Here is an 18069-nt window from a genome sequence, read left to right on the forward strand (position 1 = left end):
TAGCTCTAAGTTGGTGAGGGTTCCCAGACAGAAAATTACATTGAAACTCAGTCAATTGGTTACCTGAATCTTGAGTAGTAGGGAGTATATACTTCCTGCATGAGGTTTATGTCTATCAAAGTTGTTTCACCCTGACCTTGAAACAGCAACAAACATCAGGGAATTTGTCCCTGTGTATTCGTCTCCATGGGCAACCAGTTTGCTTTGAATTTGTTTTTAAGTCTAAAAGTCACTGTCTTTGTGACTGAAAATACTATTACTTCCCTATGTCAGTCTGAATAATGAAAAGTATCTTCATATCATTTCTATTCATCAAATTATACAGCTTAAATAGAAACCATCTTCCTGACCATCCACAGTTATATGTATGTGCAAAGTGGAATATTTTCATGAGATAAACACACAAGCAGTGGGAAAAATACCCATAGCTGTTATTATGGAAGAAAAGTATCAGCACATGGGAAACATTACAGACAGGAGCAACTGGGCATTTACAGTCAGTAACTCCACAGCTTTTCCAAGAGGGGGGCCTTCTGATAAGAGAGTCATTTGTCTGGAGGGTTAAACTGCTGAACACTAGTTGTCACCTGCTGTATACCCCGACTGCCATTGATACGAGCACTTCTCAGCAGTAATGGCAACGATAAATTTGTAAGATGAATTCAACAAACTTAGTCTTTCCTGTTAATAATAGATAAAAGGATTGCAAGATCTTCATACCTTAAATTCAGTATGTCTCAAGAAAGAACATCAATTTAGACAGTTGGACCAATAGTACCTGCTAAGATGTTCTGGGAGCCCACCATGGAGTGTTTAAAGACTTGGTGTGATAAGGACATGATGGACTGATGGTATCATGGAGGTAGAACCCGACAGAAGCACCATCAGAGAATCAATACTGTAGAAATACCTCCAATCTGCATAAAGCTACTTTGTTTGTTACTAGAGTAGGGAAAAGGTTGGACTCAATTCAGAGACAAGATGACAATGGACCTTAAAAGTCAGGCAATTATGCTTATATACATTATACTATTGTCTAAGTTATAGTATAATCCAGAAATTTTCTGTAAATGGTTTCTAAAATTTAGTCCTGAGCCCTTCAGTTAATGCTAAACTAAAATTTATTCATAGGAAATTCTCCATGGACTTTTTGGTGAAAAAAGTTGCCCATATATCAAAATTTAAACATAACTAGTTAGGAAAATCAACAATATGAAATGCACTGAAGAATACAATCTGTAAATACTGCAAAGATAAGTTTGTCTGGTGTATGATTCTAAAGGGAAATAGACTCCCTAACTCCACTTTGGAAAGATAAGAAAAGAAAAAGAAGAAATACCTAATCTATTTTATATTATAAAATATCTGAAAATTCATCGAAGAATGTTTGGTTTTACAAAACCCCAGAAATCTGGTCTTACAGCCTTGCTGCATGTTGTGTGTGTGTGGATGATAAATATCCATAGTAAATGCCATCAAAACTCAATGCTGACTTCTAAATGCACTGTTCACATGGTACCTCAGAAAGTAGCTCCCAAGTCTTCCCTTAACTTGTGAGATGGATCATTGCCTCTCTGCTTCCCTTTTAGGTCAGCTTTACACCTATCAGCTGTGGTGAAGCCCGTATTGTGATTAGTGGTGAGTTTACAGGCAGTACTAACACACAACTCTGGTGAGTGGTGATGAATGACACCTTGCAGGTGTTAGTCTGATGATTAGAAAAGTCTCCATGGCAAACTTACAGTAATGAATTGTTGTTCCAGTTCAAGGCAGTGGAATCATTTCTGAGACATGGCTTCCATGGAATTGATTAAGTCTTAGGAATGTGCTCATTTGCCTCTACCTTACTCCCCTTCTACCCCTTTATCAAGGGGCTTATGCCAATAAATACCCACCATATGCTTGCCCTCATGGGAGCCCACCTTGCTTAAATACTCATGCAACAATAGCAGCAGACTAAGGGCACCTGCAGAAGGTTAGAACACCTGCATCAGGGCAGAGCCCTTTCTCTGCTCACCAATGTCCCCAGAGCTAATGCCAAGGGAGTAAGACTGAGCCGCTTAAAGAGTATTGATTAAACACAGTATAATTACTCACTTCTTTGAAAAGAAATAAATGCTTTATCTAACAAATATTTGGTGTTTTAGTTTTTCTAGAAATGTGACTGAAAGCACCAAGTTTAACTCATCTTCTACAGTTTTGTTTCTAGACAGAAAAACTACACTCTATATGTTGAATTGTGAGAGATTATTAAACCACAGGGAGAAATCAAGAGTAACTTCATCTGTCACTCACTTTGTGACTCACCTTTTCTACATCCCCGAGACCCTCAGTGTCTAGAAGGACGAGGGTGTGATTTGGCTTGGTGGGATGGGGCAAACACCACATCCAGATGCCCTTGGTTTGAGACTGTACTGTGGACCCCAAAGGGAAGCCTGAAAGGAAGAGGAAAATGTAAATATATGTTAGCAGATAGACCAGGCAGCTAAGAAACTGTTCTAATTCAACATAGCAGAAAATCCCTGGAAATAGAATGGGGTTGTCTCCATTTCATCATAAGCATCTGACTTCATTTACCATCTATTTTAAAATTCAAGAATAAGTCAGTAAGGGTCCTAGGTGGAAATGGGAGAGAGTCTTCTGAGTTAAGGGGAGTGACGGCTGCTGATGACAAGGATAAGTCCAAACAGACAGGCTTTAAAGCCTCAGCAGAAAAAAGAAAATCAATTCGACATCATCTCCAGTCAAACAGGGAGTTCAAGGCCAGTATGGAATAGCTGAAACCACACTCAGATAAAGAAATGTATATGTAAATAAATGTTTAAGTTAAAATTTAAAATAAATGGTGACTTGAAACATATAGAGGCTATGGGGGAGTGGCCAATAAATTTAAAGAATATAATTTTACTTTAAAAATTGGTTAATGAGGTGTGGGATACTCACGGTGGAATGTGGAGCCTAGAAGGATTTAAACAATTAGGTAATAAAGTCACCTTAATGTGATAAGCACATTCCACACTGAAAACAAAGCATTTTTCTAAAGCGAGGAGACACAACTACAATTGTGGAGAAAGAGAAGGTTAATATAAACTTGGATTGGATCTTGAGGAGCAGCATGAGTTATTTCATTAACAGAACTCAGATAAGGAAAAAAGAATGGATGCCTATCATTAACTTCAGGCCATGATTTACTTTTCTTTTCCAGGTAGATTGCCTTTCCCATGTGTGACCTTATCACAAATAAGAACCTAAGCTATAAGGAGTTCAGGCAATGGCCCTCTGTCCAGGAAACACTCACCAATGTTCTGTCCAGCCAGGCAGTTCATCAGGTATGATTTCCCTGTACGGTACATTCCCACAATGCTCACCACCACCACAGGCTGAGAAATACTGTTAAGAATCTGAATGGCTCCTGGATTCACTGATAGCTGCTTGTTCCTATTTTCCACCAGACACATGGGGGCCTTCATGGTTTCTGATGCCATGACATCCTGTCGAACCAAAAGGGCTATCAGTACAATACTACATCCTTAACGTACTTCAGATGGTGGTTATTCAAGGCACATTCATCACAGCTTCCCATTTGTGAAGCTGGAAGCTTCCTGGGCCTCTATCAAACCATATTGGTGAAAATTACACATTAAAACAGCAACAATGTTTTCTTATCCAATATTTGAATCAAACATCAAATGTTTGATGAGTGGGCAATATTCTATTTCTTTGACTTCTGTCTCTTTAAAATTTCCGTCTGCCTCTCTTTTTAAAGCACATTAGTCCATTACACAAAGTGCCCACAGAAAGAACCAATGAGGAAGAAGTTGGGAATTTATTTCTAGGAGATTATTTGTATCCAATCCCCTGTATTTGGTCTCCAGCAGAAGGGGAAAAAGATAAGCAGAGACCACCAACAGAACAGGGTAGAATGTCATAGAGCTCGGAGAAAGCACAGCGTGTTTATTTTGTTTCTAGGCTGACAGAACACAGCTTCCAACAAGAATGATAGGGTCTGATGGTTTCACCATTAATTGTTGATTGATTACATCCTGGTGAGGGAGGTGTTTAATGGCACTCAGCAGAGCCCATCAGTAGGCCCTGTCTGCCCCTGTGTCCTAAGATAACATTGAGCAATGCTCATGTATTTCCATGGTTTCCAAATTCTCCTTGGGTGTATGGAATGGTCCTGAAGCCTGAGAAAGGCAGTCTAACCACAAGTCAAAATTGACCTCCCTAGGCACAGGCGAGCATCTCCTCATGGGAGGACAGTGTGCTTACCACTCCTGGGTCGGCTAAGCCCAGTTCTGTTGAGGGATTCGTGACAACACTGTGAATCCCAAGTTTGTGTTTACATTAATTAAATAAAATTAACCTTGGGTCAGGAGACAGAGGCCAGCAACTAGCTGACAGAAAGTAATCGTAGAGTCAGAAGAAGTCCAGAACAATAGATATAGAGAGACACACAGGAAGTAGTAGGGAGGGAGTGATTGTGGTGGTCCCATTTGGTTTGGAGTGATGGAAGTGATGCTGTCTTTCTGAGATGCCAGTGAAGACGGAAGGTCAGGCTGTTGCTCCTCAACCTCTCTGAACTAGCAGGTTTGTACCCCAGCAGATGACTGGTGAGTCTTTTTTTTTTTTTTTTTTTTTTTTTTTGGTAACCAGATAGAGATTTAGTTAAAAACTACGTTTGGTGGCAGCAGCAGGAGGCAGATCCAGTGGGATGTAAAAGTCCCTCCAGGCTGCAGCCTGAGAAGGGCTGCCTTTACTGGCTGAAACAGCAGTAGATTCAGGTGGTGCTACTGTTTTGTGGGGAATAAAACACAGTTCTACAACGGATTGGCTACCCTGTTTTTGTTTGTCTGTCTTGTCAACTTGACAAGTTATCTAAGAGGGAATCACAATTAAGCAAGTGTCTCTGAAGATTACCTTATAGGCAAGCCTGTGCAGTATTTTCTTGATTAGTTGTTGATTAGTGACTAATTAGCAGTGCCACCCTGAACAGGAGGTCTGAAGTCTTTATGAAAGCAGGCTGAGCAAAGCCATGGAGCATGGCTGAGCAAAGCCATGGAGCAAGGCAGTAAACAGCGCTCTTCTGCGGTCTCCGCTTCATTTCCTGCCTTCAGGTTCCTAACTCAAGTCCTTCCCTAGCTTCCCTTCAAAATGGAGTGTATGACATGAGAGCTGTGAGCTGAAATAAGCCATTCCTCTCCAAGCTGCTTCTGGCCACGGTGTTTATCACAGCAACAGAAACCCTGAGGTAATGGTGTGCAATAATGCAACAATCACCCTGTTATCTCATTTGAGATACTGCACATAAAGCCAGCCCACTTTCCAAATATGGAGTAAGCACCTTGTGTTATTTTTCATGTTCCCTGCCTATTCTGTGTGAATAGTGTGGGATGGAATACCTGCCATCCACCACGAGCCTCTTTCCTTTCCTCAGTTAATTGCTTTGTGTGTTCCTGATGACTCTCTCCTTTCTGAGCCTTTATGTGCATATCCTCCAACATTTTCATGGCAGCCTGGGCATATTCAGCTTCTTCGTGCACTATCAAGAAGGAAAATGAACGAGAAAATTAATATAGCATTAGTGTGCCAGTTCCTTCTTTCTATTATTGTTGCTATTGCATAAACAAAATTCTATCACATTTTTCACCAGAAAAAAATCCAACTTCTGTTAACTACATTTATGACTTACTCATTAATAGTTTTATGAACTATAGAGCACCTTTGCTATATAAGCACACGTGTATGAGAGAAAGAAAGAGGGGGGATGGGGGAAGATTGTTGTAATTTAATTCTATGTGGAACAATACAAAGGGTTGTGGTAGTTAATCAAAGGGCTTTTATAAACCTAAACTTCTAACACATTTACTGTTGCATTCCTCTGACAGTGGCTGGGACATAGATCACTGGCTATATACCATGTAGCTATGACCCAGCCAAGAACTTGTACAGTCAACATACCAAAGCCAGACTACTGTCCTAACTTGTGGAAGATGACACTTTCTTCTCATGATCATTGGTCACAGACCAGGCACGATCCTGAACTGTACCCAAAGACATTGTTCAGTCCCATCTATTCACCCTTTAATGCATAGCACTCCAGGTTCATCCCAAGGCATAGGTAAACTCTGAACAAATGTTATGAATTGAAGATGTCTAAAAGCATGGTGGGAATAATAAAGTAATATAGATTACGGTAGGTAATTCCCTATTTTAAATTGCATCTTGATTATATAATTGAAAGTACATCTCAACTTGTGATGGACTTTTCACAAATAGTTCTGTTAAGGTTACATCCCTGGGCTTCATCTTTACAAACTTGATTGCAAAACAGATATGCAAGCATCAAGAGTAGAGATGCTCATTTAGTGAGAATCATCTCATACCCTGAAGTTGCTCCTAATGTTGTGCCCTGGCAAAAGTGCATAGGAGAAAGCTCTGTTTTTGTTTTTGTTTTTGTTTTTGTTTTAATTTGTAGATTATAATAACACCTAGGCAATGTACCTTTTTCTTTGTTTCTCTTTTCCATAAGCTGAATCTCATTCTGAAGCCTTACACTCTCTTCTTTCAAGCCCTCCTTGAGCAGTCGTTTCTGTTCCTAAGAATAAAATTGAGTCATGACGCGGCAAGAATAACAAGATGGATGAATTTATTCTGAGTTGCCAAACTCATTCCCTTCTTACCATCAGCTTTCAAAACATGTTCTCTGTTGTACAATTATTTTTTCAACAATGCCATACATATGTATAATGAATTCTGGTCATTTTCATCACCCATTATCCTCTTCATTCCCTTCTGAGATAGGCTGGGCCCATTGTTAACTTGGATTCTTCTCTAGAAATCCTGACTGTGGGCACCATTTAAGAAAGAAATACAGAGACAGAGAAAGAGACAGAGACAGAGAGGTAGCCCTTAGGTTGCCAAACTCATTCCTGAATTTGGCGACCTAAATACTGACAATATAGTATTATGATGATCAAGACTATATTGGTTCATTCAGAGATTTACTTTTACCCAAGGGAACATTAACATTAGAAAGGTCAACCTAAGATACAACACCCTGTGCAATAGCCTCAAATATTATAAAATATCTTGGTGTGAGTCTAACCAAATAAGTAAAAGATCTACATGACAAGAATTTTAAATCTTTGAAGAATGATATTGAAGAAGATATCAGAAAATGAAAAGACCTTCCATGTTCTTGGATAAGTAGGATTAACATAGTAAAATGGCTACCTTACCAAAGGCAATCTATAGAATTCAAAAAAATCCCAGCACAATTCTTCACAGACTTCAAAAGAACAATGTTCAACTTCATGTGATAAAGCAAAAATCCAGTATAGTGAAAGCAATCCTGTACAATAAAGGAATTTCTGCAAGTATCACTGTCCCTGACTTCAACCTCTACTATAGATATATGGTAATAAAAAATAGCTTTGTATTGGCATTAAAAACAGACATGTGGATCAATGGAATAGGGTTGAAGACCCTGACAATAATCCACATACCCATGAATATCTGATTTTTGAGAAAAATCCAAAAATCACACACTGGAAAAAATAGCATAATCAGCAAATGGTGCTGGCATAACTAGAGGTTGGCATGTAGAAGAATGGAAATATATCCATATCTATTGCCATCCACAAAACTCAAGTCCAAGTGGATCAAAAACCTCAACATAAATACAGTTACACTAAACCTGATAGAAGAGAAAATGGAGACTAGCCTTGAACACATTGGCAGAGAAGACTACTTCCTGAATATAACACCAGTAGCACAGACATTGAGAACAACAATTAATAAATGAGACCTCCCAACACTGAAAAGCTTCTGTAAGGTAAAGAACATAGTCAATAACACAAAACAGCATCCTATAGAATGGGGAAAGATCTTCACCAACTACACATGGTCTCCAAAATATATAAAGAACTCAAGAAACTAGATATTAAAGTACCAAATAATCCAATTAAAAGTGGAGTACTGATCTAAATAGAGAATTCACGGTGGAGGAATCTCAAATGCTGAAAGGCATTTAAGGAATTGTTCAATATCCTTAGACATCAGGGAAATGCAAATCAAAACAATTTCAAAATACCATCTTGCACTTGTCAGAATGGTTAAGATCAAAGACGCTAATGACAGCTTCTGCTGGATAGGGTGTGGTCAGAGTACAAACCACAACTATTTTGCAAATCAACACGATGGTTTCTCAGAAACCATCAAGAACTAGCTATACCAATCTTGGCCATATATCTAAAGGATGCTCAGTCACACCAAAAGGACACATGCTTCACTATGTTCATAGCAGTATTATTCATAATAGCTAGAACCTGGAAACAATCTAGATGTCCCTTAACCGAACAACAGATAAGGAAAATGTGGTACATTTACACAAAGAAGTATTGCTCAACTCGAAAAAACAATGACCTCATGAAGTTTGTTGGCAAATGGATGGAATTAAAAAAAAAATAATAATTCTGAATGAGGTAACCCAGAAACAGAAAGACAAATATGGTATGTACTCACTCATAAGTGAGTAAAGTACAAGAGAGCCAAACTACAATCCACAGCCCCAGAAAGGCTAGATAACAAAGATGGCCCAAAGAGGGATGCATGGATTTCCCTGGGAAGGGATAATAGATGAGATCTCCTGGGTAAACTGGGTGCAGTGGTAGGGGTAGGGAATATTGGAAACCTAAGGAAATAGGATGCACAGGCTGATTACAGGAGGCAGTTTGAGGGGACAGGATGGAGCGCTAGGGAGATAATTTGTACCAGGGAAACTCTTAGGAATCCACAAGGATGACCCTGGATAAGACCCCTAACAATAGTGAAGAGGATACCTGAACTGGCCATCTACTATAATCAGATTGGTGACTACCCTAATTATCATCTCAGAGCCTTTATCCAATAACTGGTAGAAGCAGATTCAGAGATCTACAGCCAAATATCATGCAGAACTCTGTGAGTCCTCTTGAAGAGAGGAGGGGTTGTATGAGCTGGGTGGTGCAGAGGGTGTGTGTCAATGTCATGGTGGAGGAATGCACAATTGACCTGAGCTTATGGGAGCTCATGATCTCAGGACCAATACTTAGGGAACCTCCATGGGACTGACCTGGGTCTTCTGAATGTGTGTTACAGTTGTGTAGCATGGTCTATTTGTAAGACTCCTTGCAGTGAGACTAGGACCTATCCCTGGTGAATATATGATTTGGGGTAACCTGTTCCTCATGCTGGATCAATTTGCTCCATCTTTACACAGAGGGAGGAGGAGCTGGTTCCTAGGTCTGACACTTTCTGAATGGACAGAGACATGGGTACATGATAAGGGTGACAAATGAGAGGGGGGCGGGGTGGACACAAGGAGAGCAGAGAGAAGAAACTGTTGTCAGTATGTAAAATAGAGAGAGAGAAGTTAATTTAAAAAGAGAAAGAAAGGTCAACCCAAACTTGCCCTTAGTACAACAGCAGTCAAGGGAAGCCACCATTGTCACTATCAAGGCATGACGAGAATGCATTGACTGCCTCAGATAAATGGCCATGCAGATTTCCAATAGATGTTTCAGTGGCCCTGGCAGGAGGGCTTTCTGCAATGATTAATGAAATGAGATGCATTTGCAGTAATAATTCATGAAAATTAAAGGAGAAAATTAAGGTACACTGTGACTGTGCTTTTGACTGACAACAGCGGATGATAAAGCTGGCTTGACAGCTCGATACCTGGAGTTTCAGGGCCAGAATCCTGTCTTGCTCCTCAGCTATCTGAGCTCTTTCTCGCTCCATCTTCTCAGTCAACTGCCTCACTCGTTCCTGGTGACATCTTTCTCTCTCCTTCATCATCTGCAAATGTGTCTCTTCCCTTTCCTTCAGTATCTTCAGAGTAGCATGTGCAGAGTCAGCTTTTGCTCGTTCCACTGAGGGGAAAGGGAAGAAAATAGAAGTACCTTTTAATTACTACCTCGTTCCTCATTCTCCACTTCTGAAGAGCAAGATGTGTGACTTTATAGAAAGAACCACATAGGACTGCTTGTTCTCTGTGGTAAACATAATGCTAATGAGTGCATTTGCCAAACTCAGCAATGACTTCCGAAGCCAAGACAATCTTGCTCTTCTTGCTCTGGTATAATGACAACAGATGGAGTGGAGACTGTTGAACTTTTTAAGAGATAGTACATAGAGTTTCCTGGTCCAGTTCTTACCTTCAATCTCCTTTTGTTTTACTGTGAGAGCATGGTCTCTCTGTAGAATTGCCTCAGCCATAACTGCACTGGACTGTAAGTATTCCTGCAGAATCACTTGAGCCTTGAAGTCCCAAGAACACATGTTAATAGAAGGAAATGGTATAAGTGTTTGTTTCTGTCTGTCTCTGTCATCTTGTCATCAAGAAGCAATGCTTGTATTTGGTAGTTCTGGAGCTCACGTCTTCCTGTCATGTGCTGCCACAAAGGCAATTCTGAAACCTTCTAGAAGGAGTCTGGTAAGAAGTTATAGGGACATTGAAACAAAGAAGGTTGCTGCTCTTCAAATGAAGAGCCATTTCCATTATTTGAAACACTAAAACTATGGTTTCACGTTGGCTGAAGATGCTCAAGAATGAGGCCTTTATGGGAAAAGCAAATTAGAGGAATTGAAACAGAGCAGGAGAGACTTGAATGCAAAGGTAACACCTAGTAAAGAGAAAAGATGGCCTTTGAACTCATAGATCCTGTTTCTCTTAAAGCCATCTTGAAAGTTAAATCAGGAAGTATCATTTGTACTTAAGCCACTACCATTGCACCTCTGTCCTTTGTAACATCAAATGTCTAGCTGTAACTATGGATTACCTCCTAATCCATGCTATTTTAATGCACTGCCTTTGATGAGCACTCAGACACATCTGATGTCATTAATGGACTCCCTTGGCAGTTTTTAATTGATTTAGAAACTGAGCACCCAGTGTACAAACCCCACGTCCATGTTCACTGCCATCTGTCACACTGGTGTTCCAAGCAGGCACACCAGTAGCCTCTCAGTGTTAATGGACAAAGCTTGATTACCTGTACCCCCTTCCTGGGTTCGCTGAGGTACTTTTCCTTCAGCTTCTCTCTCTCCTCCACAAAGAGAAGATATCCACCTGGCTGAGAATAAGCACCCTTTTTCACTGCTTCTTCTAGAGGCCTGAAGATGTTCCGAAGTAACTCTGAGCACTGGTCTGTTGATAGTTTCACGTTCTCGTTACATGTGTCCTTCCACCTCTTTTCTAGCTGGGCCTTTAGTCCAAAAATAGGAAGCAAAACAGGCGTAACAGGAAAGCTTTAGTTGAAGCTAGAACTTGAGGCAATTCTCCTTGAAGACTCCTCATACTTATGGCAGAGCCTCGTCTTTTCCCCTCATCTTGCATTTTCTCATGCAGCCAGCCCATCTAAAGGGTGTTTAGCACAATCAGACCTACTTTTACAACACGCGATTGAAATAGTTCCATCTCAAAGCAAACCAATCACCACCATAAAGGAAATACATGTGATACAATATTGGCCTGGCCAAGTTTCTTTGCTCTGGTTTAGTTTGACAGTAAATCATTATGATGACAGGAGACATCTTATCAAACTGGAGCCTCCAATCATCTCTTATATGTGTGCAAGTTGGAAAAGGATTGTAAATATACAACATGTATGCAAATATAAAATACAGAATTTGTTTCAAAAGCTTCATAATTTGAGTCCATAATAAGAAAGTTCTTTTTAATGATTGTTAAAAGATGACTGTTACCATTTAGTAACAAGTGATTTTCAAAATAAATGCATGGTATTTCATTATAATATTCTGAATTTCACCATCCAGTTAAACATGACATAAATTTCACTCTCCACTTAAATATGACATAAATTTACCAATAATTCATTTTGAAATGAATGGTCTTCATCTTTAAAGGAAGTCCTGAGGAAGATTTCTATGGCCTCTCTCTCACAGGTCCTGTGCATGTCCATCAGCTCCTGGAGGGTCTCTGTGGGCAGCTGCATCCTCTGGCTCATCTGCTGGTCATAGTGGGCGATGGCCTTTTGCACTGCAGCTGGGTTCTCTATTTTGGCCAAGGCCAGGACTGCATTCTCCATGCATGGGAGATCCCCACTGCTGATGGCATTGATGTATGTGAGCACCAGTTTCTCTAGCCCTACATTTGAAAAACAGGTGATGACATTTGTTTGAAAGTGAATTAGTCTCCATATTCCATAGTTCTTAGTATGTCCAGTAATAATTAATACACTCTTCCATAGCATGAATAAGCCTGCTAGCAAGTGTGCATTTTCAATTTAGCTAACCTCACTATTGTCAAACAGAACTTTAGCTAAACAAAATGTTTTGCATCTGTGGCTCACATTGTCATTAGGCACTAGTTTTATATAGCAATTTTGCTGTCAAAATGTAGATATGTGCATTGAATCTGTACTCTTTAAAATCAACTTACATTTAAACAACATAGTGACATACATGGCTTTGGATGCCAAATTGTGCAATGCAAGCACATATTAGTAGAGAAATTATATGGATAGAGCCACTTTGCTTTAGCCTATATTTTCATACCCCTAAATTAGTTTAGGATACCTAGAACTTGGAAAAACTGTCAAAAATGAAGTATGTAGGTGTTATCACCAGAGTATACTCTGTAAAGCTATCAAGTAGGACTGGGCAGGAGACTCACGAGCTCCATTGACCTCAACGCCTCCTGGGAGAGCTTTAGCCTTGGACGAGCTGAAGATGAAGGAAGAGAATTCTGCTGCCTGCTGCACAAAGTCAGAATCCAACCCATCATCATGCAGGCTCTCAAGCTCCGAAAGCTTCTTCCACTCAGTGGGTGGGTAGAAGACAAAGCATTTCTTCTTGGGGAAGAACTTTCGGATGCAGAGTCGGGGCAGGTTGTAATTTTTATCTACTTCGCTGGTGCCTGGAGAAAGTCAAGAAAACATAAGCACATAGTTAGCCTGGTGTTAATGTGTCGCTTAAGGATTTCTTCTAATAAATGATCCCTTTGATCCATGTTTCTGGTGCTGTGCATCTCTACACAACCTAAGAGGGAGAGCGAAACAGTCTGATCACAGAATAGACATGTCTCTATCACCAGGGAACACTATCATTGAAATTGACATATTGAGACAGATACCAAAAACTGCTTCTTAGAAATAGTATAGAAATTAAAATAGTGACTATTAATGCATCTTCTCTATTTCTCAATAGCAATCCAGGTACCTTGCTTGAGCCTCAGGGAATTATTCAGGTACTCATCGGCTGTGAGGCTTTGCCCATCAGCCTCAAGCATTACGGTCACATCCCGCAGAGTCCACACGAAGTCAGGGAAGAAGCTCACAAACTCAGCTGAGTCCTCGACCCCATTGTTATGAGGTGAGGATGTTGTTCTGATCCGATCTGTCAGCTCTGCCACATAACTAAGAAGCTAAGGAAGAAGGTGAATACACCTGTTCCAAATCCTCTCGTTAGTCTCATCCATTCCCACACTTTGTATGGCCTTTCTGTGACCCAATTATCATCTGGTGTATGACATTGCCACTATCATGACCCTCTGCATTTGAATATGTGTGTGTGTGTATCTGTGTGTTTTGTGTGTGTGTGTGTGTGTGTGTGTGTGTGTGTGTGTGTGTGTACATACATATACATAATTTAACTCTACAGGATACATAGGCCACTGTCCTATTAGCAGAAGAGTCTTGGTCTTTCAGTCTCTCTTTCTCTCACTCTCACTTTCTCTCACTCTCTCTGTCTCTCTTCTGTCTCTCTGTCGTGTGTGTGTGTGTGTGTGTGTGTGTGTGTGTGTGTGTGTGTGTGTATTTATGCTCTCCATCACAGAAAGGATACTGCAGCTGGTCCATGGCCTGCTGGTTGATGGCTCCCATGCTGTTGTACACAAAGGTGCTGCTTAGAAGTACAGCCAGGGCAAAGATCCAGCAGTCATTCTGATTGTCGCCCTGGAAGTCAGAGCACAAGAGTATGATCACCTAGTGTTTCTAGAAAAAAAATTAGAAAAACCTATATAATATTCATGATCCAAATTTGAATGCTAATTTCCAAAGAAAATGACAATTTTATATGCATTTCCGTTTACAATGATTCTTATTACTGCTGCTAGCCTCTTGTTAGCCCCATGAACACTGTGTATTAACCAAATTACACTTCTAGGGTCCTTGTAAATTGTTTCCTCAACTCTGTTAGCTAAACTTTGACAGCTGGTAGGTAAATATAAATGAAATGACATTAAAAGCTATCTAATGTAAGACATGAAGGTATGAATTGCAAACAGCCCTCAATTCTTACTTTTTCTACATCTCCCAGGCCCTCTGTGTCAAGTAGAACTAGGGTGTGGCCTTCCTTCTGGGGATGTGGGACACACCACATCCAGATTCCTTTGGTGTGGGACTGCACCGTGGAGCCCAGAGAGAACCCTGCAAAGCACAGAAGAGAAAAGAGAGGAATATAGTTACTAGTAGCATGTATTTCAAGAAGTGTATATAAAATTAGCATATTCAAGGCCAGGAGAACAGCTAACTGAAACCAAAGTTTCAGCAGAAGAGATAAGAAGTTTCCAGTCATTCAGCATACAAGAAGCAAACATCCACTCAGTCTTGCAGCAAAGTTGCAGAGGCAGATTGAATTCCTGAGAATGCTGTGAATACAGCATGAAGGTGAGGAATAAGCTGCAGTTAATACTCAAGGATGCAGCAGATGTCGGGATGTGTGGTATCCACTGAAAAAAGCTACAGGCACTGAGTGTAGCCAGTCTGAGATGGAGGACATGGATGGCAGCATATCTAAACCACCTGTTGGAGTCTATATGAATCTTCCACCTACTCTGGCTGCTGGATGTGAAGCTTGGTTTAGTCTTTTCCTGGGCTTCATTCTTTTTGGGTATGGTCTTTTGAACCATCCTTTTTATCTTTGGAACGGGAACTTTTATTCTGCATTGTCATATGTTGGAAGAGTGTAATTGGTATTTTGATTTTTTTTTTTTTTGGTATTTTGATTTTCTACAGCATCACAGCTAAAACTATGCCATGAATCTCAGAACCCACGTTGACACTTTATGTGCCATTAGAACATTATGGCCAGAGTGTGGATCCAACAAACCATCCACCTCTGTGGAACTTCCTGCTCTGAGAACACTGGACCCACCTATCCATGCAGGAACACCTTGAGGCTGCACTTGCCTAATCTTTGGACCATATCACCAGCCCTCTGCCAGAGAAGAGACCTCCAAGAGAGCTTGGGTCATCCACAGTTGCAGACATTGAACTCCTGACCCACCTACCACCACTGGGAGAGTAAGGTAAAGAGGGAGACAAACTCCACCTGCACCCACTGGAAGGAGTAATAGGAAGACAGCAATACAAAAAAATACCAAAACATAGAAAGACCAGTATAACACCACCAGAATCTAGGGACTATACACCAGCACACCAAACCAGATAAAGCAGAAGAGAATGACTTAAAAAATAACATTATAAAAATGACAGAGGTCCTCAACGATGATGTGAGAAAAATCCCTTAAAGAAATGGAAGAAAACAAACAAAAAATTGGAAGAAATAGAGGAAAAGACCAAGCATAAAATACAAGAAATGAGCAAAACTCTTATAGAAAGTAAGGGAAGACAAGAAAAAAAAAAGAGAGAGAGATGAAAGAAACAATACAAACACTTCAAGACCTGAAATAGAGACAACAAAGAAAACACAAACTGAGCGAATGCTGGAAATAGAAAAAAAATGAGTAAATGATAAGGAACTACAGATGCAAGCATAACCAGCAGAATACAAGAGATCCAAGAAAGAATCTCAGGCACTGAAGATAAACTAGAGGAAACAGATTCATCAACCAAAGAAAATCTTAAATCCAACAAATCCTTAACAAAAAACCTCCAGGAAATGTGGGACACCTTGAAAAGGCCAAACCTAAGAATAATAGTCATAGAAGACCAGCTCAAAGGTGCAGAAAACATATTCAGAAAAAGCATTGAAGAAAACTTTCCCAGTCTGAAGAAGGACATGCCTATGAAAGTACAAGAAGCATATGGAACACCAAATAGACTGGACCAAAAAAAAAAAAAAAAGACCCCCCCTTGCCACATAATAATCAAAACACCTAACATATAGGATAAACAAAGAATATTAAGAGCAGTGAAGGGAAAAGTCCAGTTAACATATAAAGGACCTATCAAAATTACACCTGACTTCTCCATGGAAACTCTCAAGGCCACAAGGTCCTGGATAGATGTTCTACAAATACTAAGAGTCCACGGATACCAGCACAGGCTACTATAACCAGCAAAACTCTCAATCACTGTAGACAGAGAAAAAAAGGTATTCAATGACAAATCCAGATTTTCACAACACATATCCACAAATCCAGCCCTTCAGAAAATTCTGGAAGGAAAACACCAACCCAAGGAAGTTAACTACACTCACAAAGACATAGACAATAGATAATCCCACTTTACCAGTACCCAAAAGAAAAAGCAGGGCAAATATCCTCACAATACCATCACCAACAAGAAATCTAAAACAAACAAAATTTAACAATCAATGGTCTTACTTTCCCTCAACATTAATGGTCTTAACTCCTATAAAAAGACACAGGCTAACAGAATGGATACAAAGACAGAATCCATCCTTCTGCTGCATACAAGAAACACATTCAAAGACAGACACCACCTCAGGGTAAAGGGTTGGGAAAAGATCTTCCAATCAAATGAAGCCAAGAAGCAAGCAGGTGTGGCTATTCTAATATCTAACAAGTTAGACTTTCAAACAAAAATCAATCAAAAGAGATGAAGACGGTCATTTCATATTCATCACAGGAGAAATCCATCACCACAAAGTCTCAATTCTGAACATCTATGCCCCAAATACAAAGGCACCCACATTCGTAAAAAAAAAAAAAAAAAATGCTACTAAAACTCAAAACTCACATAAAACCTCACACATGTAAGGTGGGAGACTTCAATACCCCACTCTCACCACTGGACAGGACCAACAGTTAGAAACTTAACAAAGAAACAAAAGAACTAACAAAAGCTATGTCCCAATTGGGTTTCACAGACATCTATGGAACATTCCATCCAAACACAAAAGAATATGCCTTCTTCTCAGCTCCACATGGAACATTCTCTAAAATTGACCACATACTAGGCGACATAACAAACCTCAACTGATACAAAAAAAGTGGAATAGTCCCCTGTATCTTATCAGACCACCACACTTTAAAGTTGCAATTCAACAAAACACAAATTGAAGAAACCCTACAAACTCATGGAAACTGAACAATGCACAATTGCCCCATTCCTGGGTCAAGGAAGAAATAAAGAAAGAATTAAAGACTTCCTAGAATTCAAGGAGAATGAAGACACAACATACATGAATTTATGGGACACTTTGAAAGTAATGTTAAGAGAAAAGTTCATTGCACTAAGTGCCCATATGAAGAAAACAAAGGATAGTCACATTAGAGAATTAACAGCACAACTAAAAACCTTAGGAAAAAAAGAAGCAAACTCATCCCAGAGAAGTAGACACCATGAAATAATCAGTTTGAGGGCTGAAATCAATAAAGTAGAAACTAGGAAAACAATACAAAGAATCAATATAACAAAGAGTTGGTTTTCAAGAAAATCAACAAGATAGACAAACCTTTATCCAAACCAACCAAAAATCAGAGAGAGAACATTCAAATCAACAAAATCAGAAAAGCAATTTGGCTTGGAAATTTGGTGCTAAACAATAAATCCTGATATTGTACAATGAAAAAAAAAGAGGAAAACTAGGAGCTACTTGTGATGCTGCAAGGGCCTTATCCCCATCACTCTAGAGGCTAAGGAAGAGAATCATGAGTTCGAAGACAGCTTGATTTGAAGCAACTAAACAATCAACCAACCAACGGGACTGCGGCTGAAATACTAAATTCTTCACATTTGTATGCCAGAAACTGATGATGTAAGGAGACAGATGGGACTCAGGACAGTTTTGTTGGTGGCACTTGTAGTGAGATAGTCCTTCTGTGGCACTGACCATGCCCATAACCTTAAGATAATG

At 39.8% G+C, this 18069-nt stretch overlaps 2 protein-coding genes across 2 annotated transcripts in view; one reads left to right on the forward strand and one right to left on the reverse strand.

The window, feature by feature from the left end:
- LOC127229429 (guanylate-binding protein 1-like) overlaps window positions 1-18069 on the forward strand; it is a 109312-nt gene that overhangs the window by 38108 nt on the left and 53135 nt on the right. The window lies entirely within an intron of this gene.
- LOC127229633 (uncharacterized) overlaps window positions 1-18069 on the reverse strand; it is a 35573-nt gene that overhangs the window by 13860 nt on the left and 3644 nt on the right. The window contains exons 3-14 of the mRNA XM_051194700.1: window positions 14305-14432; window positions 13849-13958; window positions 13225-13421; window positions 12680-12922; window positions 11871-12151; window positions 11037-11249; window positions 10200-10302; window positions 9721-9914; window positions 6505-6598; window positions 5403-5542; window positions 3299-3491; window positions 2308-2435 (exon numbers count right to left, since the gene is read on the reverse strand). Of these exons, the coding sequence (XP_051050657.1) occupies window positions 2308-2435; window positions 3299-3491; window positions 5403-5542; window positions 6505-6598; window positions 9721-9914; window positions 10200-10302; window positions 11037-11249; window positions 11871-12151; window positions 12680-12922; window positions 13225-13421; window positions 13849-13958; window positions 14305-14432 (2024 nt within the window). The remainder of the gene's footprint in view (window positions 1-2307; window positions 2436-3298; window positions 3492-5402; window positions 5543-6504; window positions 6599-9720; window positions 9915-10199; window positions 10303-11036; window positions 11250-11870; window positions 12152-12679; window positions 12923-13224; window positions 13422-13848; window positions 13959-14304; window positions 14433-18069) is intronic.

This window comes from Phodopus roborovskii, unplaced genomic scaffold, assembly GCF_943737965.1.
Source record: "Phodopus roborovskii unplaced genomic scaffold, PHOROB, whole genome shotgun sequence".
Taxonomy (NCBI): domain Eukaryota; kingdom Metazoa; phylum Chordata; class Mammalia; order Rodentia; family Cricetidae; genus Phodopus; species Phodopus roborovskii.